Source organism: Amblyomma maculatum, chromosome 1, assembly GCF_055883805.1.
Source record: "Amblyomma maculatum isolate TAMU_Amacu chromosome 1, ASM5588380v1, whole genome shotgun sequence".
Classification (NCBI taxonomy): domain Eukaryota; kingdom Metazoa; phylum Arthropoda; class Arachnida; order Ixodida; family Ixodidae; genus Amblyomma; species Amblyomma maculatum.
Genome location: NC_139344.1, coordinates 387,990,276 through 388,016,490, shown reverse-complemented (window position 1 = coordinate 388,016,490; position 26,215 = coordinate 387,990,276). Strand labels below are relative to the sequence as shown.

Genomic DNA, 26,215 nt, shown 5'->3' with positions numbered 1-26,215 from the left:
GTCTCGTCATCGCAAGATCGTTTGCTGGGCATAAATGCCCGTCGAAAAATGCCGGACCCCAGCCTCATCAAGAAAGCAGACAACAAAATAGCATCACTTGCTGCGCCGGATCCCATGTCCTTACCGAAACTGTGCTGCCCGCGAGAGCGGTGGACGACGGCGCTCTAGCTGTGCGCTACGCCCTGGTCGTCGTATAGGCCTAAACGGTTTCGCATCGAAGCCACAGCGGACGGGGCGTTGGGAATAGTCAGTTGCCTATTCATGGAGCTGCTTACTGTAATTTCAATGGTGTCATAAATTTTCTGACGGTAAACGGAAGGTGTAATTTCGGCGACGCATTAGCATTGGAGCTACGTACTACGTACAGCACGAGATCGGATGAGCTGCCTCACACCGGCGCTGCGGCTGCTACGGGGCTGCGAGTAGAAAATCGCTCTGGTTACTTATCACCGATCCTCAGTAAAGGTTATTTTGGAGGTTCCTTTATCCAACCGCGTATTATTTAAGGCCAGCAGATTTTGACGTTTTCTGACGGTGGCGAAAGAAAACCACTGTGCCTGCGCCCATGGACTGCGCAGCCGCGGCCATTGCCGCTCGCGCTGAGTACGGTGGCTGATTGGCTGGTAGCGAGGGTTCAATTTTTTTTTTTTCGCGATGCTATTTGGCATGTTTCACATAATTTATTGACTAGCTACAAAATTGTAAATGCACCGTAGTACTATAATGCCTGCGGCACGTTTGCAGTTTATTTTGGCTATATATTCTCGCTGAGTCTCTGGTGTTGAGATAACACATGCCCTCGTTAGTCGCATTCGAATGAGTTCCTCAAACTCATTCGGTGCCTAATGTCGTTTTCATCGAATGTCATTACATTTCCTTGTGTGGCAGCAAACAAATGTCATTTTGAACAAATGTCATTCGATGGAAATGACATTAAATTTGCCGTGTGGCAGGGGTGTTAGACAGCTTGGCCGACCAGAACAGGCGTTTTTTCTTATTATTGAGTCGTTTGAGTGATACATTAAACCATGGTGATGTTATTCTTTCTGATATAGTAATGGTTGGAATGTGAAGACTTATAAGCCGATGCATCTCTGTTTTGAAAAGTAGCCAGTTTGACTCGAGAGAATGTAGTGGAAAGTGAGCAGCGAAGGTGTCGAAGTAATCTGATAATTCACGGTTCATACTGGCATAGTCTCCTTTATCATAAAGCATAAGTGTTTTATTATTTTTCTGTTTCTTTAGTATGTTGCAATAAAAAGAAGTATGTATCGTCAAATGATCGCTGAGACCGCGCAACAAGGTGATAGGAGTAAAATTATCAGGATGCGTTGTTAATACGAGATCTAGAACATTGGACGAGTGGTCAGTAACGCGTGTGGGATCAGTGACGAGTTGAGTTAAACCAAAAGTCATACACGTGTTTAAGAAATCTCTAGCCGGGCTGCTTTTCGATAATGTAGCGGCGGGATTAGACCAATCTATTGTGGGAAAATTAAAATCACCGAAGAGAAGGGTAGGGCTAAGTGGATATGTTTTAGTTAACACATTTAAGGCATCATGAAATAAGGGGGTGAAAGAACTGTCAGCATTAGGAGGGCGGTAACAAATACCAATGAGGTTTGGTTTGTTGGTTCATAGGAAGGGAAAGGCGCAGTATCTGTCACACTTGCTCTGTGGACACCTGAACCGCGCCGTAAGGGAAGGGATGAAGGTGGGGGTGAAAGTGGATAGAGAGAAAGGGGGGCCGTAGTGGAGGGCTACGGAGTAATTTCGACCACCTGGGGATCTTTAACGTGCGCTGACATCGCACAGCACACGGACGCCACTGTGTAGTAGTGCATCGAAGCCAAATCATTTCCAGTTGGGAAGGGAGGTTAACAAATGAACAATGCAGATCCCGTTTAGTGGCGAGCAATACACCCCCACCGCGCGAGTTATCGGGTCTATCCTTCCGGACATTGATTATTGACAGGCCAGTACAATATTCAGCTGAGCATAATTTTGTTTTTGGGGCTTTGCCACTAGCCCACAGTGACATTGTCTTCCACGTAGCTCAGCCTACAAACAAATCTCATAGCTGCACGCTGTTTACAGTTGCGGATACTTTTGCCATTATGGGGTCATTCTACTTCCAACACCCTTGATAGTGTGCATAAATTAAAGCAAAAGCGAGGACTTTCTCTTTATGTGGTGCAGACAGGTACTGGCACGCATCGGTATACCAACGCCGAAGGAAACCAGTCCTCCTCATAAACGTCAGTACCCTGACCCTGCTGGCTCCGAAGCCTGTCCTCGTTCTGGGCGAGATGCTTCCGAAGTGAAGGTCCGGGCTTGTTGCGTGACCATGCTGAATGTCACTGGAGGCGACTTTTTTCAGGGACAAATGCCGCAAGCATGGCTTCCAGCTCTGAAAAAAGTCCATACTTCGAACCACAGAATAATAGTGTTACGACGTTTATTTAGACAGATCTTAGGCTGCGCTAGAGAATAGCACACAAGAGCTGGGCAGAACCAGCTTCCTCCTCTTCTGCTTATCCCGCCAAACCTCATCTTCCTTCAATAAGGACCGCGGGAAGTTCGTGACACTTCCCCCTTCGCAGACAATGCCCGCCGGGCGAGTCAAGGTTTGTCACGTTGATAGAAGGGCTTCATGCGGGCCACGTGGACTACTTGAGTCTTCAGAGAACGACGCCCTTGGGTGGTCATGCGAGAGACTACAAAGTTTACTGCGCTGAGGCGTTCCAATACAACGAAAGGGCCAGTATAGTGGTGCAACAGTTTCTGGCACAAGCCGCGCTTACGCAACGGCATCCAAAGCCACACCAAGTCACCAGGGACATAATTAACATCTTGATGACTCTTGTCGTAGCGTTGCTTGTAGCGTTCCTGGGAGGCTAGAGTGCGAAGTCTAGCGAGTCGGCGAGCTTCTTCAGCCAAAGAGAGAGTATGCGCTAGTGAAGTTTCAGCAGGGAGTGAGAAAGGCAGAAACGTGTCCAAAGTGCTTCGTGGAGGTCGTGCATAGAGAAGAAAAAACGGACTGTAGCCTGCCGTTTCGTGCTTAGCAGTGTTAAATGCGTATGTTATAAACGGAAGGACTTCATCCCAGTTTTTGTGGCGGGAGTCGACATACATTGCAAGCATATTGCTAAGCGTCCGATCGGTGCGTTCGGTAAGACCGTTTGTTTGTGGGTGGTAAGGAGTTGAATGGCGAAAATGGGATGAGCAGAGGCGAAGAAGTTCTTCTACAACTTCTGCCGTAAACTGTCGGCCACGATCGCTTATTAACACAGGAGGAGGCCCATGTCGAAGAATGATGGACCGTAGGAGGAACGCCGAGACATCAGAAGCAGTGGCTGACGGTATAGCAGCAGTTTCACAGTCCCGCGTAAGGTAGTCTACGCACACTATGACCCAGCGGTTTCTGTTGGAGGAACGGGGAAACGGTCCTAGAAGATCAATTCCCGCCTGTTCGAATGGGGTTCGTGGTGGCGTTATAGGCTGAAGATGACCCGGCGGTGAGCAGGTTGGGTGCTTGAAACGCTGGCACTGGAGGCAGCTGGCCACATAACGTTGAGTAGTTCGACGCATCTTCGGCCAATAAAAATGTTCCTTAGCCCTGTGCAATGTCCTTGCGAAACCCAAGTGTCCAGCTGTGGCATCGTCGTGCATTACCCAAAGAACCTGACACCTAAGACTTGTAGGAACTACCAGAAGAAGCCGCGCACCTACTGACGAGTAGTTCTTCCTGTATAGTACACCGTCACGAATGCAGAATGGGGTCGTAGGGTTCTGGGATTTTGCTGCCTCAAAAAGCGGCGCCAACTCGTTGTCGTGCCGCCGCGCAATCTTGAATTCACCAACATCAGGGAAACTTGTAGAGATAGCAGCTATATATTCATCCAAGACCTCATTGTCGCAATCAGTAGTTTCAAGTGGCAACCGTGACAAGCAGTCAGCATCACCGTGCTTACGACGACTCTTAAAAGACACAGTAAAATTGAATTCTTGAAGGCGCAAAGCCCACCGTGCAAGGCGTCCACAGGGGTCACGAAGGTTTACAAGCCAACATAAGGAATGATGGTCCGTCACAATTTTAAATGCACATCCATAAAGATATGACCTAAACCGTTGCACACCGAATACAACAGCTAAGCATTCCTGTTCAGTTACCGTGTAATTACGCTCAGCCTTGCTCAAAGAACGGCTTGCATACGCAACGACATGTTCATCGCCATTGTGGCGCTGTATGAGCACAGCACCAATTCCAACTGCGCTGGCGTCGGTGTGAAGTTCTGTTGGAGCTGATGGGCAGAAGTGGCGTAGTACTGGTCCTGATGTCAAAATAAACTTTAACTGACGAAAGGCGGAGTCACAATCGGCAGTCCACTTGAAAGGCACATCTTTTTGCAGAAGACAAGTAAGGGGATATGCTAGATCAGCAAACTTCGGAACAAAACGCCGAAAATAGGAGCAAAGCCCCAAAAAACTCCTGAGCTGTTTTAACGATTTCGGCGGTTTAAAACAAGTGACAGCTTTGATCTTTTTCGGATCAGGCCTGATTCCATCCTTGTCTATGAGATGTCCAAGTACCACAGTCTGGCGTTCTCCAAAACGACATTTCTTGGAATTGAGTACCAGATCAGCTTTCTCAATACACTCCAAGACAACCTCTAATCGACTGTTGTGTTCATGAAAAGTTTTCCCGAATATCACTACATCATCCAAATAACACATACAAATGTGCCACTTCAGCCCGCGCAGAACTGTATCCATGAATCTTTCGAACGTGGCTGGAGCGTTACATAATCCAAACGGCATCACATTAAATTCATACAGCCCATCTGGGGTGATGAATGTCGTCTTTTCTTTATCTTCCGGGTGCATGGGGATCTGCCAATAGCCTGATCGCAGGTCAACTGAGGAAAAATAGGCTGAATGTAAGCAATCAATGGCGTCATCAATACGTGGCAGGGGATACACATCCTTCTTGGTAACAGTATTCAGACGTCGATAATCAACACAAAATCGCCATGTGCCATCTTTCTTTTTGACTAGAATCACAGGGGCAGCCCACGGACTAGACGATTCCTGAATGATGCCCTTATGCAGCATGTCACGAACTTGTTCTTCGATTGTTTGGCACTCTGTTGGGGATACACGATAAGGCTTCTGGCGGATTGGATCAGCAGTTCCTGTATTGATTCGGTGCCGAGTACGGGAAATGGGAATCCGTGGTGGCGAGTCCCGAGAGAAATCGAAAGCCGCAGTATGTTTCGCCAGAACTTCCACTTAACTGTGACGGTCACTTGTTGGCAGGGATTTGTTAATCATGGCAAGAAATTTTGTCTCATCTTCTTCTGAGCATGCGGTAGGCTGGGAATTGTCTGTGCTGAGCACGGCCACTGATTTAAATGTGTCTTCGTCAAAGTTGGCAAGTTTTAGACCACGTGGTAATACAACAGGTTCGTTAGAGCAGTTAGTCGTCCACAAAGAAGAATGGCCATTCATAACTGAGGTGATGCAGCGGGGAATCAATAGCAATGATGGCCCCATTGAAGGCTAGCGAAAAGGGTTCTACTAAAGTTGAGGACAGCGTAGAGAGCTATGGAACGGAAAACGGAGGGGTAATGTTAAGAGATAGGAAGTGTGCAGAATGGGTCAGAGAAATGACTTGAGTTACTGACATTCTAGTGGAAATAAAGAAGAAACAAAATGGGCATGAGCAGGACACGTAGTGCGAAGAGAGGCTAACCGATAGTCGCTAAGGGTAACAAATTGGATTCCAAGGGAAGGAAAGCATAGCAGGGGCAGCAGAAAATCAGGTGAATGAATGAAGTTAAGAAGTTCACAGGGGTCAAGTGGATGCAGCTAGCACAGGACCAGGTTAATTGGAATATGGGAGAAGCCTTCACCTTGCATGATGGCTGATGATGATGCTGATTCAATGTGATTCAATGTTGCCCTTAATGAGTGCTAAGGGCTTATTAGAACCAGCACGCAATAATGATTGTTGGTGGGCAACAGTTAGTCAGACCCCCCAACAAAGCTGAGGAATGCACGAGCGGAGTCTGCTTTTCCATCGGCTCTTGTACTCCCCAAAGGTGCCACTACAGTTGTTACCGGAGCAGCGTCCCTTCCATTAACAACCGACACTCCTGTGAGCGTGGTGTGTGCAGTAAAAGAATAAATAAATAAAATAAAATAAAAACTCGTTTGAACAATTAGGCACAATTGTCCAGTGTGCACACAATAAAATTGCAACCACATCATAGCTCCCCTGATATCTATTTTGCCTTTCCTTTAACTGGCAGTGCTATGCTTTGATTTCGATTCTGAGTCACATATCAACTAGCAGTCGTGCAAATACGGTAGTTCGAAAACATTGAAGCATTTGAGCGGCATTCCTTCGCATGCAAAGTCGGCAAAAGTTTCACAGTTTATTGGTTGGCCGAGCTGTGCACAGTCCGTCAAGCCGGTGCACTTTGTGCGTAGCTCCGGAAACCAAGGCTGCATGTGTCCTCCGTTTGTTCTGGTCGCAGTGGTGGACGCAGCTGCCTTCCAGATGCCACCGCATCCCCCTGTCACCCAGCCTGTCCGCGTGGCCAGTCCCAAGGGCCACACGCCACCACCTTCAAAAGAGCCTCTCTCCCCACCGAACAAAGAAGTGAGCCCGCTTTTCACCCTGCTCTCTGATTCTCCCTCTCTCTCTCTCTTTCTCTCTCTTCTCCTTTTATCTTTCTTTACCAGTTTCCATTGGCGATGAGCGAGCTGCATGTTGTGTGAATGCTCGTCTCTTGAAAGTTGCTTGTGCTAGCTAGCCATTGTGTGGTGAGTGAGGTTATCGGCAATCAGTGTTTTATGCCAGGGCATGGTGTTCTTACAGCTGTGTTCCTGGGCTACTAATTTTGCAGTAGAACCTGGGTGATACGAACCTCACGGGGTCGGGAAAACATTCGTATCATCAAAACGAAAGAAAATAATTATGCAGAAGCGTGGGAAAGGCAGCCATGCAGGCCTGTTCGCAGCTGAGAACGAGTAAAAGTTCGTTAATTCGAACTTACAGTTAATTCGAACTGACGCTCGGGTCCCGGCATGGCCCTATGTATTTCAATAGGAGAAAACGTCCGATAATTCGAACATGCCAATATCCACAACGGTTAATTCGAACTAGGAGCCCGTGGCTTACACAGCTCCTCCTCATAGACAGCAGTCTGCCCATACAGTGTACAGTGCGCAGAAAGATTACTAAAGACTCAAAGCAACAAAATTATTCAGATCTGCCCGCGCGGCAGAGACGAGGTGCGCACTTGACAGGCACAGCGAGCATTCCGGTGCATGCCGTAGCAGGTTTTCCCTCCCGGGTGCCGCCAGGCTCCAGCACACCAACGGTCCTGTGCAAGTTGTTGCAGGTTTTAGCTGCACCGTGGTCGCTGGGTGCGCCTTTGACAAGCCTCTTCTTTTTCCTTCGGTCACATTGTGTGCACAACGCAGTTGTCCGAGGTGTGCATTTGTTCGTGCCGCGGCGGTCCATCAAGTTTTACCGTTTTTGTTGCCTCACCGCTTTGCCAGCGACGACTCGTCTATCGTGACAGCCATGGTAAACCGCGGTATATATACAGCAAAGGACCTCAAGACGAAAATGAAGATTTTGAATGAGGTGGAACTTGGTGTCCTATCCAAGACGGATATAGCCAAAAAGTATGACATCAAGAAGAGCACGCTATCAACGTATCTCAAGAACAACGAACTGGTCAGTACTGCTTTTCATAAAGAAGTTATGGAGCCCTCTCGCAAAAGGCAATGGACGTCGGCCCATCCCGAAGTGGAGAGTGCCGTAATGGCATGGATAAAGGAAGTTCGCAGCCGGAACATTCCGTTAGTGGGCCTATAATTGCTACGAAGGCTGCAATCTTTGCCAGCCAAATGGGCATCAGCGAGTTCGCCGCGTCGGAAGGCTGGCTGTCGTGATTCAAGGCACGTCACGGGCTGACATTTAAAAACGTTTGTGGGGAGTCAGCCGAAGTCTGCAAGGAAATGTGTGGACAGTGGGTCTCCAGCGAACTGAAGGAACTCCTCGCTGATTATGTGCTCAGCGATGTATTTAATGCTGACGAGACGGCGCTGTACTTCAAGTTTGCTCCCCAACAAGACCGTCACTTACAAAGGCGACACTTGTGCTGTCAGAAAGAAAAGCAAAGGGAGAATCTCTGTCATGATGTGCACAAATGCGACGAGCACGGAACGGTGCCGCTTGCTGGTGATCGGCAAGGCAGAGAAGCCTGTTTTAAAGGCATCAAGATGCTTCCTGTTGATTACACCGCAAACAAAGTCGTGGATGACACGGGAAATTTTCACTGACTGGCTGCGCAAGCTAGACAGGAAATTGGCTGCACAGAACAGGAATGTTCTCATATTCGTGGACAACTGTACAGCTCATTGTGACATGAGTGGACTGAAAGCAATCCGCTTGGCATTTTTGCCAAAGAACACGACTTCTGTGCTCCAGCCTACGGATCTTGGAGTTATTCAGAACTTAAAAACACTTTACAGGCGCCACCTCCTAGAGAGACTTCTTCTTTGTTTGGACAGTGACAAGTCGTACGACATCGATTTGCTTGGAGCTGTCCGCATGCTGGCATCATCGTGGAATACCGTCAAGCCGGAAACTATCAAAAACTGTTTCCGCAAGTGTGGCTTCGATGACGCCCCAGAAGCATGCAGCACGGAGGTAGCGGAGGCTTCGTCTGATGATGACTCCGTCGTGCTCGAGTGGCTACGCGGCTTTGTCGGAGGGTGTCTCCATTGAAGTTGCCCTTGAGTGATGAGGATATAATCGTGGCTGCGTGGGCTCTACAAGGCTCACCGATGGTGGTGAACATGGCTGAAAGCGTTGGAGAGTCCGACGAAGGCAACGGTCCGGTGCCACCTAGTGCATGTGAAGTAGCGTCGGCGCTCGATCTCGTAACACGATACTTCTCCGCCGATGAGAATTCGGATCCTGCGCTGGAACTTTTGGGCAAGCTGCCGTCGATGCTTGTGGAGCTGTGGCATAAGAAACGCAACCAGACGCACATTACCGCTTATTTTTCCGTGTAAACAAACATGTTTTGAAGCTCGCTACTCACACGAATGCATTCCGGTTCTAGTTTGCGGCACGTGACTGACAGATTAGTCCCGTTCATTCGCCGCTGCGGCTCGATTGCAAAAATTATCGGAATCTCCCTCCGTAAACGTGCAGTAGCGCCTAGCCCCCTTTACTGTGGTAATGAGTCAACATATGGGCTTGGCCAGCATGGTGGGCCACAATGGCGCTCATTCCAGTGCCCGACTGTTAATTCGAACTCCGCGAACAATTTTCTTTGAACAATATTCTCGGCCCCTTCGAGTTTGAATTAGCAAGCTTTCACTGTATTATGGTTGCGCACCACAGCGCACCACCACTTGCAGCGCACACATCGCGACAGGCAATCGCGTTGTTGCCGACATGCTGGCCGCGTAGCACTGCAGACTGCTCATGCGCGCCTGCTGCATGCACCGCCAACCACTATTCATGGCTGCTTGCCACTGCATACTTTTCGCGGCAACAGTCGCGATGGCGTTGATGTGCGGTCCGCCTGCCTCCTTGTACTTCTCGCGTTGCGTGCAGCACTACACGAGATGGCGACATGCGGGCTGCGCGACTCTGCAAATAGCTCGCAGAGCCAGTGATGTGTGGTCCGTGCGGACTATGCATCGCCGCAAACCGCTCGTGATGCTTTCATATAGCGCGGCTCGCAAGCGCGGAGTCAATGATGTGCGTAGTGCTCAAGGTTGCCGTCGCAGTTCATGTCTTCGTATCATCCATAGTGCCGTGGAAGAGTGTTCGGAACATACAAAATTTTACACGTTGTACACACTGCACTCTGGCCGAGGAATTTCGTGAATTTGTATCATTCCGATATTCACATCAATCCAATTTGTATAACTTAGACTTTATAGTATTTTATTTTTAATTCTTTGTTATTAACCTGAGCAATTGTTTTATGGAGTGTTTCATTTGGCAATCTGAAGAAGGGCTATGAAACCATGAAGAAACGGGAAGTCTAAGGTCTCGACAACGAAAACTGTGAATTCAAATCCAGATTGACCATTGAAGCATGCTTTTCGGCTGCGGACTGAAAAAAGCAAGCTCCGGATTGCCAACTGGAATATGCCGTTGATCGCTTTCCTACGGATGCAAAGTTCCAGGGAGTGATCTCTGTGTGTGCTTGTAACAAAACGGGGTGCTGTGCAGAGATGATAGACCTATTTTTTAGTATTATTATGGTTGCGCTGTTGTGTTTGTATAGTCCATATTCTTTCCACACTCTTTGTGTTGAAATTAACAGGTGCGGGTCGAAAAATCGCGTTTTTACCCAAAATTTTCGACTTTTTGATTTTGATTGTTTTGTAACCTTTAAACATTCTGCTTCCTTGTCTACAAGAATCAAAGTGAAGTCCGCGCTAGAAGTTAGTAAAAAATGTTTTCAAATTGGTCACGGTAGCTCAAACATCCGCAGAAATGCGCGAAATTTGGCTATCTTTGAGCCTTGAGATCTCGGGGATGCTTCACCGCACGCCATTGCAATCGCTTGTGGAGGTAGCTTAGCCGTAGTCTCGCTTCTGCAACGGCCGCCAGTTTCGTATCTTGGAAAGAAAAAAAAAAGAAACAAGAATTCCGCAGGCCCTTCCAAGCATCTTTGCTGTCACGTGGGGCGATCTCGGGGCCGCCATTGGTCGCCGCCGGCAGCGGCGCGGAGTTTTGTGGTGAAGTCTGCCGACAGGTCATCATCGCGCGAGGCCGCAATCCCGTCGCTCGTTGTTATATCTCTTTTTCTGCAGCTTTGTTTTGCGAAATGGCCAGTCCGAAGAAGCGCAGTTTTCGCGACCGGAAGTACAGCACAAAGCACAAGTTTAAAGGTAGGCGCAAGGCGAAGCGGAGGACGACTTTCGCAGGAAGCGTCGCCGATCCCCGACCTGCTAGGCCTAACGACGACAGCCCATCTGACGAGCTCGTCACCGCGTTCAATTTTGTCAGCGCTTTCGAAAAGAAGATCGCATTCTTTGAAAAAGAGGAAAGAAGAAGCGACAACGGCTCTGCGAGTGTTGTGATGTGCGACATTGCTGCGCTGACGGCAGTAGTGAGCGGTGCGGCCTGCCCAAAATGTCGCGAATGTCAACTCGCTGTGCGGGAACCGGTGCGCAAACGCAAGGGACTGTCATCCTTCCTTGAACTCCACTGCGAGAACGCTGAGTGCCCTGCGACTGTTCTCTCGTCATCATACACGTCAAGGCGAGTTACAGCAAACGCTGATACCAGTGTGAACCAAGGCTTCGATTGCGGGAGCTCGCGCGATGGTTTCGCCACAAACGTGAAGGCAGTGGTAGCTGCCCGCGCAATAGGAGCTGGGTATGAGCAGCTGGTGCGTTTTTGTGTCATCATAGGCCTCCCGAAGCCGATGCACCACAAATCCTTTACTGCCATCACAAAGAAGGTTCATGCAGCTGCCATGAATGCTGTTGTTAGAAACCCGGGGAAGGCCAGAGAAATAACGAAAAATGAAGTTGGTGGCACGGAGGTAGCAGTCACGTATGATGGAACATGGCAGAAAAGAGGGCATAAAAGCCACAATGGAGTGGGCACTGTGGTCTCTCTAGATACGGGACTCTGCCTTGATTTTGAGGTACTCTCAAATTATTGCCACTGCCTTGATTTTGAGGTACTCTCAAATTATTGCCACGGGTGTAGCCGACACAAAGAGCTGCCCAGTGAGGAGGAAATCTGGCAGGCTTTCCATGGCCCGGTATGTGAAAAAAATGTTGACTGTTCCTCACATGCCATGGAAGCAGAGGCAGCACGTAGGATTTGGCAGCAAACTCTCACCTACGAAACGCCCCTCCACTTCACTAAGTTTCTAAGTGATGGAGACAGTAAAGCTTACATTGCCGTTTGTGATGCACTGATTTATGCTCCCCTAAACATTGAAAAGGAGGACTGTACAAATCATGTCGCCAAACGTCTTGGAAGTTCCCTCCGCCAGTTAAAAACACCACTACCACGAGGAGAAAAATTGAAGGACTCAGCTGTGATGAAGTTACAGACGTACTACAAGATAGCTGTAACCAGCAATCGAGGTAGCACTCAGAAGATGTATTCTGCCATATGGGCAAGTTATTGCCACTCTTGCTCAAGTGATGGGGCTAGCAGCCACAAGTTTTGCCCTGAGGGACCCGAGTCGCGGTGCAAGCACAGGCGAGCTGAAGCCCTCGGCCAGCCAGCACCAAAACACACACCTCTCCTCACGAAAGCCCAGGGGAAGGCAGTGCTGCCAATTTACAAGCGGCTGACAGATGTGAAGCTCTTGGCCCGCTGCATCCAAGGCAAGACACAGAATGCGGCAGAATCCCTCAACAGCAGAATCTGGCTGCTGTGCCCGAAAACCAAGTTCACATCACGGACGGTTGTTGAGATGGCCACAGCACTTGCAGTGCTGTGGTTCAATGAAGGGCATGCAAGTTTTGAGCGAGTGTTAGAGGAGCTTGGTGTGCTACCAGGTTACCAGCTCCTCTTGCTCACCGACTCCAGAAATGAGAGGCGGATAAAAAAGATGTCCGCCCGCCAGACTGCTGAGGCACGAGCCAACCGTCGCAGTATGGCAAAAAGGGCTCGTGCTGAAGACTCAAGTCGCAAGGACCGTGAGGGTGTTACATACAGTGCTGGCCAGTTCTAGTGGTGTTGGACATTAGCAGGACAGGTCATTTCTCATCTTGGGAAAGTTTCAAGCGCGTTCAGTTGTTTTTCAGTAAATACACAGGTTTCAAACTTTCAATTGCTGTTTTCTCCTTTTGCAGTTTTTGGGAATTTTCAATGTTTGTGCACACATTTTTCCACACTTCTATCAGAGTTATTACAACGAAACTTGGCACACTTGTTCTTTAGAATATACTGCACACCGGTATCTATTCGTAATCACAATATACTTTAGATATCATTATGCTAATTGGAGCTAACTAATTGGAAGCATATGGATTTGAAGCACTGTAACTTTACAATTTTTTTTTTTAATACTGGCTGCTCCTACGAGAAAATCCTGGCTAGTTTTCGGTGTTCTACAGTTATTGTACAGTAGAATAAGCTATCTTTCAATGTTCCTTTGCAAACATTTATATGTAAAGAAGTATGCACAATAACCCCATTGTTTTCCACTTTTCAGGGATACTGAATAAGAACTATTGAGGCTACAGAAAAACTAATTGGTGTTTCGGAAAGAGCAAGAAAAACTCTATAGGCACAGAAAATTTCATTGCTCTAGAGCCCTTATTAAAAAAAAAGTCTCTTCGAGTAGCATCTCCCCTTAAGGTTTCATTGCTGGTGCGTACCTGTAACAAAGGTGGCAGCCGTGCATCAGGTCCCCACCTTGAATCAGTCTTCCTCTTCTTCTTCTTCTTTCTTTCTTTCTTTCTCTCTCTCTCTCTCTCTCTCTCTTTTTTTTACAAATTGTACTGCTTTCGAAGAATTTATGAAAAATGAGTCTGCTAGCTGGAAAACTCATTCAAAAGAACAACATGGATTCCACAGTCCGCTTCGACGAGACACCAACTGTGAATGCAAAATGACAGGTGCGCGTTTGATAGCTGTCGCCACCTGTCACCGAGTGAAGCTTCAGAGAGGTCAGAAGAAGAGAGGCGCACATGTGTGTAAAACGGATGTGGAAAAAATGCGGGTTAGCTGCACTTGCCCGTAAACTGTTCACTGTCGTTCATTGTTCTCACTACGTTTGCATTCAGTGAGAGTCAGTCACAAGCTAATTGGACTGCAACCGTATACCAAACCAAATCACCTTTGAGAGACTTTACAAGCAGAGGATTTAATGTTGGTGGCTTTAAATACTCGGCAGATTTTGCAACTTTAAAAATTAGAGGTGTTGCAAGGTCCATTTAAGGAAGAATTTTTTTAAAAGTGGTTGCTAAATTTAGTGCCTCGTCACCATAAGTTTGATTGGATGTCTGCTGCAATTGTGCTGCTGCCTGCTACCTAATTGTGTGCTTTGGGCTTAATATTTAACTTTGTGCATAAAAGCAGGCATGTGCAGTGTGTGCCACAGGTTCCATAAGCTCTGCAATTTAATTAAGGAACTTGCATATATGGACTTATTTCCCTACTTAAATATGATGAGGGGCTTGATTAAGGAGCCTGTAAACTAGTGCTGTGCGTTCTGGACAGAACCGCCTAGAAAGCTGCACTCCATTATGGAATGACTGCCATGCGTCGGAGGAGCATTGCAGTTGTGTATAATATTAGCACTGCTGATATATACCGGCTTACTTCGTGATCTGCTTAGGGAGCCATGCATCCTCGACTTACTTTACAGTGTTTTAATCCCTAATGTTGCCCGAGTTCACTGAATGTTGCCTTTGGTAATGGAAATGGGTGTAAATGCTTCCCCGCCTAATGTGCTGGCTATTTGCTGTGGAATTTAATGTGAGGGGCACTTTACGGTTCCTTGTGTGCTATCAGGCTTGCTCAAATTGGTAGCTCTTTATTTTGTTTTTATTTTTTGCCAGATGTAAATGAAACTCTTTGGGCAACATCTAAAGGTTCAATGCCTACTGACTTGCCCATTTTCTCTTTTAGCAGGGATTCCTTGCTACAAACGAAAGACAAACTAAAGCTACAATACTAAAGACGTGACCCGGTATCGGTCGCAATCTGCCACTGAGAGTGCCATTAACTATGAACTAGCCAGTAGATGGAGAGCAGGGGAAGCATTTAAACTCTTCTCCATAACTGGCAGTGTGGTTGGCGTGCTAGCACGGATTAACCGCTGCATTCAGGCGCAGTTGCGTGGCGCTTGTTGTGAGTTGACAAGCATGGCCGCCAGACCCGAGTGTGCTCTCACTTCGTCCCTTCCCCCCTACCCCGAAACCCCCCTCCTCCTCTGACAGTGGACCAAGTTCAGCGACTCCCCTACTAGCACTGTGTCATCTCCCAGCATGAAGCCGGTGAATTTCGATTTCTCCACGGCCTCTGTTGAACAGGTTGCTGCTTCTTCTGTGCTTCTTATCAGCATTTTCTTATCTTTGGCCACCACATACACGTGGCTTGCCTGTGCAGTGTTGTGGGTGCAAGCATAGTGTAGTGCATGCCCCCTTTTACTTATTTATTTATTTATTTATTTTTTCTGAGCAAACCTGGCTGATTTTATTGTGATAGAATGAATCTGGGCATAGATGCCAACGTATGTAAAAAAAAAAAAAAAGAAAAGAAGGAATATGTCTTGGTGCGCTTTTGCGCATGTCTTGCCTGTAGTGTGTGCTTGCAGGGTAATATTGCCACCTGGGGGATGTCATCAGGTGACGTCTGAAGATGATGAAGTAGTTATGAAAGGAAGAAGAGGACTCGCGCGCTCTCGGAGCTGGAACGGGTTTGAAGAGCGTCTCGCTGCAATAAGGGCGAGTTAACGCTGGGACCTGTTCCAGCTCCGAGAGTGTGCAAGTCCTCTTCTCCTTTTTCAAAACTTCATCATGTCCAGGTGCCACCTTGATGACACCAGGTGGTAATATTGCTGATATGGTCACACATGAGCATGTCAATGCTCTTGATTCATGCAGAAGTGCAAAAGATTATTTTGTGCTGTGCAATGTCACTGCACGTTAAAGAACCCCAGGTGGTCGAAATTTCCAGAGCCCTCCACTATGGCACCCCTAGCAGTACATTTATGGCCAATAACCCATCCCAGTTTATTCATGAACAGTGTTTGTAGACAGGAGTGTAACACATGTGAAGCAACTAAAGGCGAGGGTGTTTCCGGAGCCCTCCACTACGGCACCCCTAGCAGTACATTTATGGCCAATAACCCGTCCCGTTTATTCATGAATAGTGGTTGTAGGCAGGAGTGTAACAAATGTGAAGCAACTAAAGGCGAGGGTGTTCAGACCTCCTAAATGGTATGAATAAGAATGGAGTGAAAGGGGACAAAAAGTGTCTGTCCAGCTTGAGCACTTTAACAGCAGCTTTCAGGTTAGTCACACTTAAACAGAAGCTGTTTTAACGCGGTGAAGCCAGCGTGCTAAATGCCAGCTAACTTAGCTCTCTACTAATGTTTTTTCACTCACCGGGTAGGAGCAGCATTTCATTTGAAAGAAGGTGTTTAGCTGACTGATTCAAAGAAACAAATCTCTAGAATGCAGCCAAGTTTGCTTCAGAGACTATTTTTCTTTGAGGTATTAGGTGAGATTCATTTCATTGTGTTGCATTGTGCTGTTCTTGTCTGTTGTGCCTGTGTAGTTTTTGCAGGCAGCTTGTGTTATTTTTCTGCTTAACATGGGACATCTCTGTATGCAACAGGTTGCCATGGTTACATGAATTTAAGCACCCCTTGTTTTACTTTTTTTTTTGTTTTGTCATGGTGTGGTTTTTGTTTATTTTATTTTTTATTGTATGCTTGCCAAGTTATCGTCAATGAGGTGCTGTAGTGGTGGTAGTCTCGAACAGTGCTAGCGTTGATTGAAGCGCTTTAGTACATGCTTGGAGTATTGAGTCTGCAAGTCAATTGTTTTGGCTGAACTGTGCTTGCATGTGCTGTTACTGGGACAGTGGGCATTTTTCTGTTTCTTTAAGTGTCAAGTTTAAATGCACTCTCTACTTATAGTTTCTAATACCATCAACTTCTTTAACCAAGTAAGGGCTTTGAAAGAAGCACAGCAGTTCGAGAGCGTGGGTGAGGAATGGCAGCCGAACACAACCAGCTTGAAAGCCTCACTCACTTCCAGAGCTGCTGCTGTATTAAATAAGTAATGTTATGTCACGTTAAGGACTTTTATAATCGGAAGCTTTTTAGGTTAGGGCTCTGGAATAACCAGTCTTTTGTATTCTGCCTTCATCAAAGTGAGGCCGCTGAGGCTGTGGTTGGATTAGTAAACCTTTGGTCAAGAACCAAGCAGTTAGATCTATAGCTTCCTCAGCTGTTTTATTACTTTCAAGCAGCACTTGACAGGGTCGCCAAAAGCTCGAATTGCTAAAGCACTTTATTTGCTGCACGCAGCCCCATCATCATTCCCCGCGTTCCATGGTATAATGTTCACAGTTGACCGTACAGTTCTACTCTCGATTAGAGACTTGACCCCAGTCCGTGTCGATACTGCAATCACTGTCTCCAGTAGCGTGCTACGCAGAACTCGTTGATGCCAAAGTGTTTATGGGCAGTGTGATTGCCATGCTCTAGCGCATACTCGATAGTTTTCAGCTTAACACTTTCCTGTCCTCGGGAAAAGGGGCGGTTTTGGGGTGGTGTCATTAATATTATTTTTTTTCTTTGCTTGGTGTCTAGTATCAGATTGCAGAGGAAGAATTCCTCTTAACAATGGTATTAGTGACGACGATCAACATATTTTTTAAGTGATGAAAAAAAATATCAGCAGAAAAGTTTAGTTAAAAAAAAATATAAACAGACAAAAGCGTTAATGTTTCTTGATACAAATAAAACAAAAAAAGTTTTCAAAATATAAGTTTTTTACAACAGGGACCAATGCAATATTGTGGCAAATTCTAGCTTTCTGTGTACAGTATTCCCTGAGTTAGGAAAGAAAACAGTAGTCTGAGTTGACCCCTGGCTGTCCTCTAGTGGAAAACACTACTCCCTGCGCTGCCAGCGGCAAGTAATATTGCCCAAAAGGTGTCACCCTGCAGATAACAGTTGTGACCTTCAGAACAGTGATCTCTTCCAATCAACGCCCAGCAAAAGCAGAAATTTTTGGGGAGTGGATGCGAAACTTATCGAGGCATGGCTGTCGATGTTCTGGGTCGGTTTGATATAGTTTTGCTGTCAGTGCCAAAGTCTGAAGAGCTGAATTTGTCTTCCGAGTCATCACTGCTGCCGTTCGCATCCAAAAACGAGCTCTCAGAGGCGCGGAATCGGCGCGGAACCGCGCCATTTCCGCGCAGCAGGAACGCGCGACGTCAACGCCATGATGTAAACAAAGAGCTCCGATCACTTTATACTGGCGACCATCTGGATAGATGGGTGCGGCAGGGCGGAAAAATGAAATCAAAAGCAAAACTGAAAGAAGGGTTCCTCTATTTCCTATTGGATGATGCCACTTGTCAGGAGCGCTTCGAAAGCGGGAAAATTTGAATCGTGAAACCATCGATGACGGGCGATTGATGGGAATAGGTGTGCACAGGAAAGTGTTAAAAACAGCTGTATAGCTGTGTACTACCCCAATGCGATGCGGCACCAACAACATGGTAGACAGTGGAACAAAGCAAGTAACACAGATGTAGCGAAGCAACAATGACGAGACACAGAGTGCCACGGAGACACCTCTCAAAGTGGCAACGACGACTACGAGCATAACCTATAATGATGATGATGATCTACCTGAGCACCTCTATCGCCGCCTGGCAGTGCGTGCACCCAACTAGGCCAGCTAGGTTCAAGTAGCGCTCCAAAGATGGTGCTTGCTACTACTAGCAGACGACTCTCGCGGTGGTAATATTGGTGGTGCTATGATTATGCGAGGAAAAAAATGCAATCTTGGATGGCCATTGTAGGGGTTGCAAGCATTACGCAAGTGCAAGCATTATGCGAGTAAATACGGTATTAGGCTAGGCAATAACACTCTTTGTCTGGTTTTGAAGGAGTACAGGGCTTGCTTGATCATCTTACCGTAGTAGTTGGCTAAGGCCTCCCCAATTGTCTGGGTGGTGGGGAAGAGTGCTGACAAGTGTTGCGGGTGGTACCTTGTCTTTCTTAGTCCCCCATTTTTCTTCTGACCTTTGGTGCGTGCTTGCAGGATCCCAGGATTCTTCATCCTGTGGCTCGCCGTGTGTCGCCCGACGGCCATGCCCTCCCCTATAACGATCAGGACAAGGCAGGCCTACCTACAGGTGGAGTTATCCTTGCTTGGATTATCCTTGCCGTGCATGTTAGCTTGTGTTACTCACGCCACATTTTTGTCATTTAAGGGGAGACACTGGTCTTAAAATGAAAATTTTTATTTTTAGAGATATAATAACGAAATTGGGTGTGTATATGTATTTCTTCCTCCTGTTTTCAAAAATGTAATTAGTTTTACTCTATCTCAATTAGTTCTAATGTTATTGGGAAATAACCAAAGCCTAATTTGGTAATTTCTTACGGGTCGTTAGGACAGTTTCCCTCAATATTTTTTCGTTCCGATTAAAATGTAGTTGTAGCCAAAGACCTGCCATGTGGAGCTATGCTATTTATATTATCATTGATGTACATCACAGTATAAAAATAGTCAATTATGTAGATGCCCCACAATTCGAAAATATAATTAGCTGACATTATTGTTCAATAAATTTGATATGTTCAACTTAGCAATATAAAAATAGCATAGCTCCACAGTTCAAACCTTTCTGAATTCAACGGTATAAGATTTATTAAAATTGCACCACAAAAACCCAATGAAAAGTTCCGTAAGGCTAGTCATGTCACCAAAAAACATGAAGCTGAGAAAAACTCATTTGAAGTTTTGACACTGAGTGCAGAAAATATTGGGAAGAATCTTCGACAACGGATGTTACTCAGATGTTCCCTATCAGTTTCCCTACAAAACAAAACAAAAAGTGTCTTATTCCATCCAAGGAAACATTAAAAAAAAAAATGTCGAATGTGTAAGTGTGATGAAATTATAGAGGTTACTTTCAAAAGTTAGGGGTTGACTTTTTCTTTTTCTCTTTTTTTTTTTTTTTTTTTTTTTTTTTTGAGGTGAAAGTGAGGACTGGAGCCAAGGAGACGAGAGCTCCACCAGGCAAACAGTTGGGGAAGGGAACTGCTTCGCTTATTCTTGGGGAAGAGAACTGCTTCTGTTCGAAATCGCAGTTTTCGCAGACAAGCAGAAGCTTTACAGCAAGGCCGTACTCCTTATCTGTTGCCTTGCTCAAACGCAGACTTCCTGCGCCGCAGGTTCCGCACTTCGCTTGCGCGAAAAAATTGTTCAAAACCTTCAAGTCCACAATCACGAACTGGGTACCGGCATCAGCTGTCTGGTAATCCACACTGACGCCAAGAAGGTCAAACTTGCGCTGGGTTGCCGACTTTTCCGACAGAACGGACTTTGTTTGCGCCGATCGCTCAACACGCTGCGCCTGCTCGGTCGACGAATAGTACACAGCATCAACACGAAGTGTACCACGATCCGAGATACGATTCGTGCTGCAACTTGGTCCCGCGGTGCCGTCATCGGGCAGCGTGCTTGATGTACCCGGCGGATCCAACGAGTCCGGCACTGCAGGCCCCGGCGACGCACTGGTGGCCGCTGCCTGCTGTTTTTTGTTCCACGGACGTTTCTTCCGGCTTCCAAAAGCTCGTTGCGTGCTCGGTTTCAATCGACTGTCTCCCGGCATCTCGATCGCAAAGAGAAACTCCCGGCACAAGGCGGAAACACGGCGTGTAGAGAAACACGAGCGCAAAATCAGACGCGCACGAAGCGACAGCCACAGCGGCGAACGCAAGAGAAAGAAAAAAAAATGACGTAGACGGTCACACCAGCCAATGGGAGGCGCAGAACGGCGCGCGCGCGAAGCGCGCCGCGTGCGAGCCAATCAGCGACCCGAAAACGGCCTTCGGGAAACCGGCCCGAACCGCCGCTCGGCTTGAGCGACGCCATTTTGAGATAGCTCAAATTGCGCACAAAGAAACCAGCTTCAAAACAAGCCCAAGATGGCGGCGATCGGCCGGCTGCAACGCCGGCGGCGCGCGCGGGAAGTTCGAACAAAGTCTCTCTTTTCGGGGCCATTTCGTCGCTGCCGTGGTGTTTTGAAAGCCGATTTTATCGCATTTCCCGACCGAATTCAGCGTTAATAATTTTACTGTAGATGCTCGAAAGGATAAACCTTCCGAAAATGAGTTTTTCCCAAAATCGACTTTTTGACCATTTTCGACCGTTTTAAGACCCGCGTCTCCCCTTAATGTCAGTCTTCAAAATAGTGCATTCGAATGTGCACCCTTATTGTTGGGTCATACCGTGAAAAGCGTTCCGAGGCCTCAAAACCGATTGCCAGGAATTTTTCTGAAAAAGCTTGGGTGGGTTGGCAAGTGTATGAAAGTCCTTTCGACGAAATAGTTTTGCTGAGAAAGATTTACTGACGCGGGTGCTGTTTCAGGGTGTCCAGCAACTGGGAATTGTCAGGGAAATTTTATGCACCAGGAAAAATCGGTGAAATGTCGGGGAAACCATCAAAGATGTCACGAAGTCTGGGAAAATCGCACAATATATTCTGCAGTGCATTTTCATTTTAAGCTGGCACAGAGCAAGTGTGTTATTCATGCAGATTATTTTAATTTTTTTTTCCGTGCTGTCTCGCCAGCGCGCGGTCGCACCGCAAGGTGAGGAGCGATATATTACTTTGACGCCAGCGCATGGCTGAGCTGCCACAATAAGAGAGCCAATACGCATGTTAGGTGGGTACTCAATAACATATGCGGAAGTATGGCGTGAGAGTAGTACTCGACAAAAAGCAGGAATAACCGCGCCGGCATAAACCAGAGCGAAAGCGATCAGCGGGCTGAGCAGCCAAGCACGTGCGCCGTCATATTAGATCGGATTGGCTCGACTGTTTGCGGGGTGGGTGGCTCACGTGCTCTGAGGCTGGCATCAGTGCACTTTTAATATTCAGTAAACTTTTGACGTTCTTGACGGCCATTAACACCAGAGCTATTCAATACTACCAGTTGCGAAACTTCCCATAGGGCCCATATATTGAAAAAAAAAAAGAACAGCAGTTTTGATTGGTAAAAATTCAGTGTATACAAATAGTGGCGGTGCCCGCGGCCATTAAGGAAACTGCGCCTAAGTTTCAAGCTTTCAGATTTTCAATAAATGCGTGATCACCTGGAAAATAAAATTACTTGAAGGCTTGAAGTAGCAAAAGTTCTGAGATATAACAGCGTATAGTTAATTAAGGTCAAGAATAGAAAAATTGATTTCCAAAACGTAGACGGCAATAGCAGAAAGCTTCTATTGCCTGCTTCTAGATGGTGCAACAAGGTAAAAATTGGATAAATTCTATGGAAAAGAAACAGTACACTGAAAGTGGAAAAGGCAGATCAGGAAGCTTTCTTTGATAACTCAAGAGGCAGTGCCTTACTTTTTGAAGCTAGATCAGGGTGCCTTAGAACACACAGCTACAAAAGGAAATTTAACCATGAAGATGACACATGTGCAGTAAGTGGTAAATCCATAGAAACAATTGAACATCTTATACTCGAATGTGATGGTATCGATCCGGGAGTCGATGCAGGCGCAGTCACTTTTCAGGAGACCCTGGGGTTTAGAGATACCAGTGGTCGGGTGAATGAATCTGTGGTGGAAGCTAGCAAAAAACAATTGGAAGATTGGTAGCTTAAAAGCAGAAAAATGACATAAAGTTAGTAACGTAGAAACAAAAATTCAATAAATGAAATGATTGAAAAAAATTTTATTTCCAGTAATATACAGGAAATGGGCCTCGGGCGAAAAGCTACAGCGATGGCTTGAGAGATGCCCAAGGCCCAGTAATGGCAGAGCAACAGTACGTTTTTAAAACAATAATTAAGATATAAGAAGAAGAAAAACGAGCATGATAGCAACCGCTACTACCCCATTTCAAAGGGGAGGCTCCTATATTCCATCCATCTATCCAGCCTATTTTCTTTTTTTTTTTTATGATTGTCCCTTTTTTTTTTTTTTCTCTCTTGTTATCTATTCTTTTTTATATAACCGGTTAGGATATATATGCCGCCCGTTACAAGGGGAATAGCCTCAACTCATCATCGTCATCACTCGAAAAATGCATACAAATAGTAGTCACTTTTTGAAGCGGATTTTCCCAGCTGGTATAATCCAAAAGCTCTGATTAACTGCAGCAACTAGGCAGAAAGCAAAAAAAAATCATTTAGGATTTATTGAGGTTAATGTGAGAAATTTCCTAAAATACAACATTTGTTTTTTTAGTGACCCAAGAAAATGCGAAAAATTGTTATATTGCTTCATTCATGAACTCACGTGAAGGAACAATGCAAGTGAAATGTTCTAAAATAATATCTCTCATTGTACCTTATTTCATGAATAATTACAAAAAATTCTTTCTTATACCAGGTTTTGCTTCCTCAGAAAATTCAAGTAGCACTTACATCATCGAAAAGCTTTTTTCGTGAGAAATAATTTGACAAAAGTCATTTCGCACAATTGCCAAATGATCCGAACCACCTGATTTTGAAAATTTTAATTCTGGAATGAGGTGCAAAGGTATTTGAGACTTTCACAGCAAAAAAGTGTAATTAGCATTTATAGACATGAATTATGCACAGCTCGCATCATTTAGTCCGTATTTGCATCTTCCTAAGCACGGTTTAGATATAGTAACAAATCCAGTTCGTAGAAGGCAATGGCGAACCAGGATAGCTTCGCTTCCTTACACCAGTGACGTGTTTAGAAGCCAGCTTAGTCACCCCATTTTGTTTTTGCTCATGCTGCGTCCCCTAAACTGGGCCTGCTCTTACGCAAGTGGAAAGATGTAGTTATCAAATGGTTCACCCTTGTGCCTCTAAGGCACCACAGAGAAGCCACCGCATTTCTCCTCATGAAATCGTGCTTCCGCGAAAACTGGCGCCTCATATGTTGACTTGTTTCCTTTTATTGATGCTTCGCCCGTATACACCCAGGCACTGCAGGAAAGCAACTGTGGCGGGTGAGCGCCGCTGATCAGTTTTTTATGTCGCGGCGCTCGTTAGCACATGCCTGGTTGATAGCACAACATATTATACGACCTCAGTTTGTCGAAAGTGCGAACGTAGCAACCGGCAAATCGTGTTATCCGGGAACGTATTAACCATGCCATGGCTCTTACCTTGGGGCTAGCGGTATTTTAATTAAATCAAATAAACTGGGAGAAAAGCGATGTAACTCTATGGGAGATATTTTACTGCCCGCAATTTTGAGTGTATGAAACTGGAAATCGTATGAACTGGGAGCGGTTTTACTGCCCGCAATTTTGGGTGTATGAAACGGGAAATCGTATGAACTGGGAGTGGTTTTACTGCCCGCAATTTTGAGTGTATGAAACGGGAAATCATATGAACTGGGAGTGGTTTTGCTGCCCGCAATTTTAAGTGTATGAAATGGGAAATCGTATGAACTGGGAGCGGTTTTACTGCCCGCAATTTTGTGTGTATGAAACGGGAAATCATATGAACTGGGAGTGGTTTTACTGCCCACAATTTTGAGTGTATGAAACGAAAAATCATATGAACTGGGAGCGCATCATCGAAGATATACTGCATCATCCATACATTCAATGAACTCTTTATTGGAAGGATTTAGTGTGCCTGCGCTAATTCGTCGTAAACGTGCATGTTGCTTCATAAAAAATGGCCAATCGGGTCCGCGCCGTCAGAATAACTTTATTTATAAAAATGCTGGTCCTGTACAATGGCCACACCACGTCAAAACCACGGGGGAAAAAAGAGTACCCCCCATAAAGATTTATTGTCTCTTGTTTTTCAGATGCTTGTGGTGACTGCAGGTCTGGTGGAGCGCCGAAAAACATTGTGAAAAGGCTTTCTGGTGAGCTTGCTTATGATTACATGGAGCATGTTGTGGAGCACTTGTTTCTCTTCTATTATAGCAGCCATGCTTATGAGAAAAATAGGTTGCTTACCTAGATTTGAACAATTTGTTTGTTGTTGTCCATTGATTCATTAAAATTATCCATTAATTTGGATAATTTGTCCTGCTCACTCCCAATCGTCAAAAATGTATGTAGGTCTATGGCAGCAAACACTTGTTAATTTGGCGCTAAACTGCGCACGCAGCAGTTAATTCGGACTGGAGACAGGCCAAGGCCGCCGCGGAAATTAGTTTCCGGAGTACGCATCACAACGTCCATCATTCCTCAAGGACCAGAAACACCGGAAACTGCTATTTCATAAACATGCAGGAGGCGGCGCTACTCTACACTAAAAAAAAAGTGGGTTTTAGGAGCACGCGTCGCTACAGCCATCATCTAGCAATCCATGACTGCATTCCGCTAACATACAAAAGGTGGCGCTCACTACTGCAGTTTCTCTAGTTTCTTTGGTGACGAGAACTTGGAAGGTTGGATAGTGGGATCGGAGTGAGGTGCTTCGTGCCAGGTCCGTTTGTGAAATATATAGTGCCCGGGGACTCTGGTAGTGCGACCGGCGCTACTGCTTTCTGTTGTGATGGCGGTGCCGGAAAAGCGTGCAAAGTACTCTGCTAAAGATCTAGCGACGAAAGTGAAGATCCTTAAAGCTTTGAAGGACAGCACTTCCAGAGAACAGGTGATGCGTCAATTCGGTGTCAAAAGAAGCACTCTATGAATGTACATCAAGAATGAAGCACAGATAATTTAAGCTTTGGAGGTGAGAAGTTCCACTCAAGTCGGAAGTGCTTACGAACCGCAGTCCACCCACCCCTGGAGGATGCATTGTTGTGGTGGATCGCTGCTGCACGTGATGCGAAGCTCCCATTAAGCGGACCGGTGACCTGGGCACGAGCCAAGACCTACACCCTCCAAATGATTATTGATTCATTCAAGGCCTCTGAGGGCTGGTTTGCACTTTTTAAATACAGGCATGGCCTTGCTTTTAAGGGGGGAGGCTACCCTTGAACACCAGCTTTTTTATTTCTTGAGGTATTTGAATGAAATTTTCAGGGTATGCTCATAGTAGACACATTTGAAGAACTACCAAGTTTCATGGAGCTGGGCTCATCGGTTCTCAAGTTAGAGGAGTATATCAAGATAGTTTACATAGGTCCCTAGGGGCGGGCCTGGAGAATTTGCAAAATGTGTTAGCAGTGTGAAATTTGTCATGGTCATTCCTGCATAGCTTCCCCAGGGCAAGACAATTCCCTTTTTCCAAGTTTCCTCTCTGAAAAATTTTAGTACAGCCCCAAATTTAGTGTTAAAATTTACAACTTACTTAACGATATTTTAATTGACTGCCCCTAATTACACATGAAATATTTTGAAAAAAACTAATTGTCTTGCCCTCAGAAATTTACTTAGGTACGTAACAAAAAAAACCTCATGAAAATCCAATAAGCGGTTCTTGAGCTATGACTTTCCCTAGCAGCCACACCGTGCAAAAAATTGATTCTGAGAAAACTGCTCTCAAAGGTTGAGAGAACAATAACTTTTTGTTTCTCAAGTTATAATGATGAA

At 46.0% G+C, this 26,215-nt stretch overlaps 2 protein-coding genes across 5 annotated transcripts in view; both read left to right on the top strand.

Annotated features, from left to right (window-relative positions):
- LOC146208477 (ralBP1-associated Eps domain-containing protein 1-like) overlaps window positions 1-26,215 on the top strand; it is a 63,953-nt gene that overhangs the window by 14,760 nt on the left and 22,978 nt on the right. For 2 of the 4 annotated variants that reach the window (XM_084594035.1, XM_084594044.1), the window contains exons 10-13: window positions 6,543-6,667; window positions 14,968-15,060; window positions 18,817-18,910; window positions 24,535-24,594. In XM_084594035.1, coding sequence (XP_084450161.1) covers window positions 6,543-6,667; window positions 14,968-15,060; window positions 18,817-18,910; window positions 24,535-24,594 — 372 coding nt within the window. The remainder of the gene's footprint in view (window positions 1-6,542; window positions 6,668-14,967; window positions 15,061-18,816; window positions 18,911-24,534; window positions 24,595-26,215) is intronic. The other 2 variants (XM_084594051.1, XM_084594059.1) reach the window with 2 other exon arrangements.
- LOC146208478 (uncharacterized) lies at window positions 10,072-13,429 on the top strand. Its single transcript, XM_084587281.1, has 2 exons — window positions 10,072-11,705; window positions 11,742-13,429. Exons 1-2 carry the CDS (start codon window positions 10,878-10,880, stop codon window positions 12,750-12,752), a joined length of 1,839 nt encoding a protein of 612 aa, XP_084443407.1. The 5' UTR covers window positions 10,072-10,877; the 3' UTR covers window positions 12,753-13,429.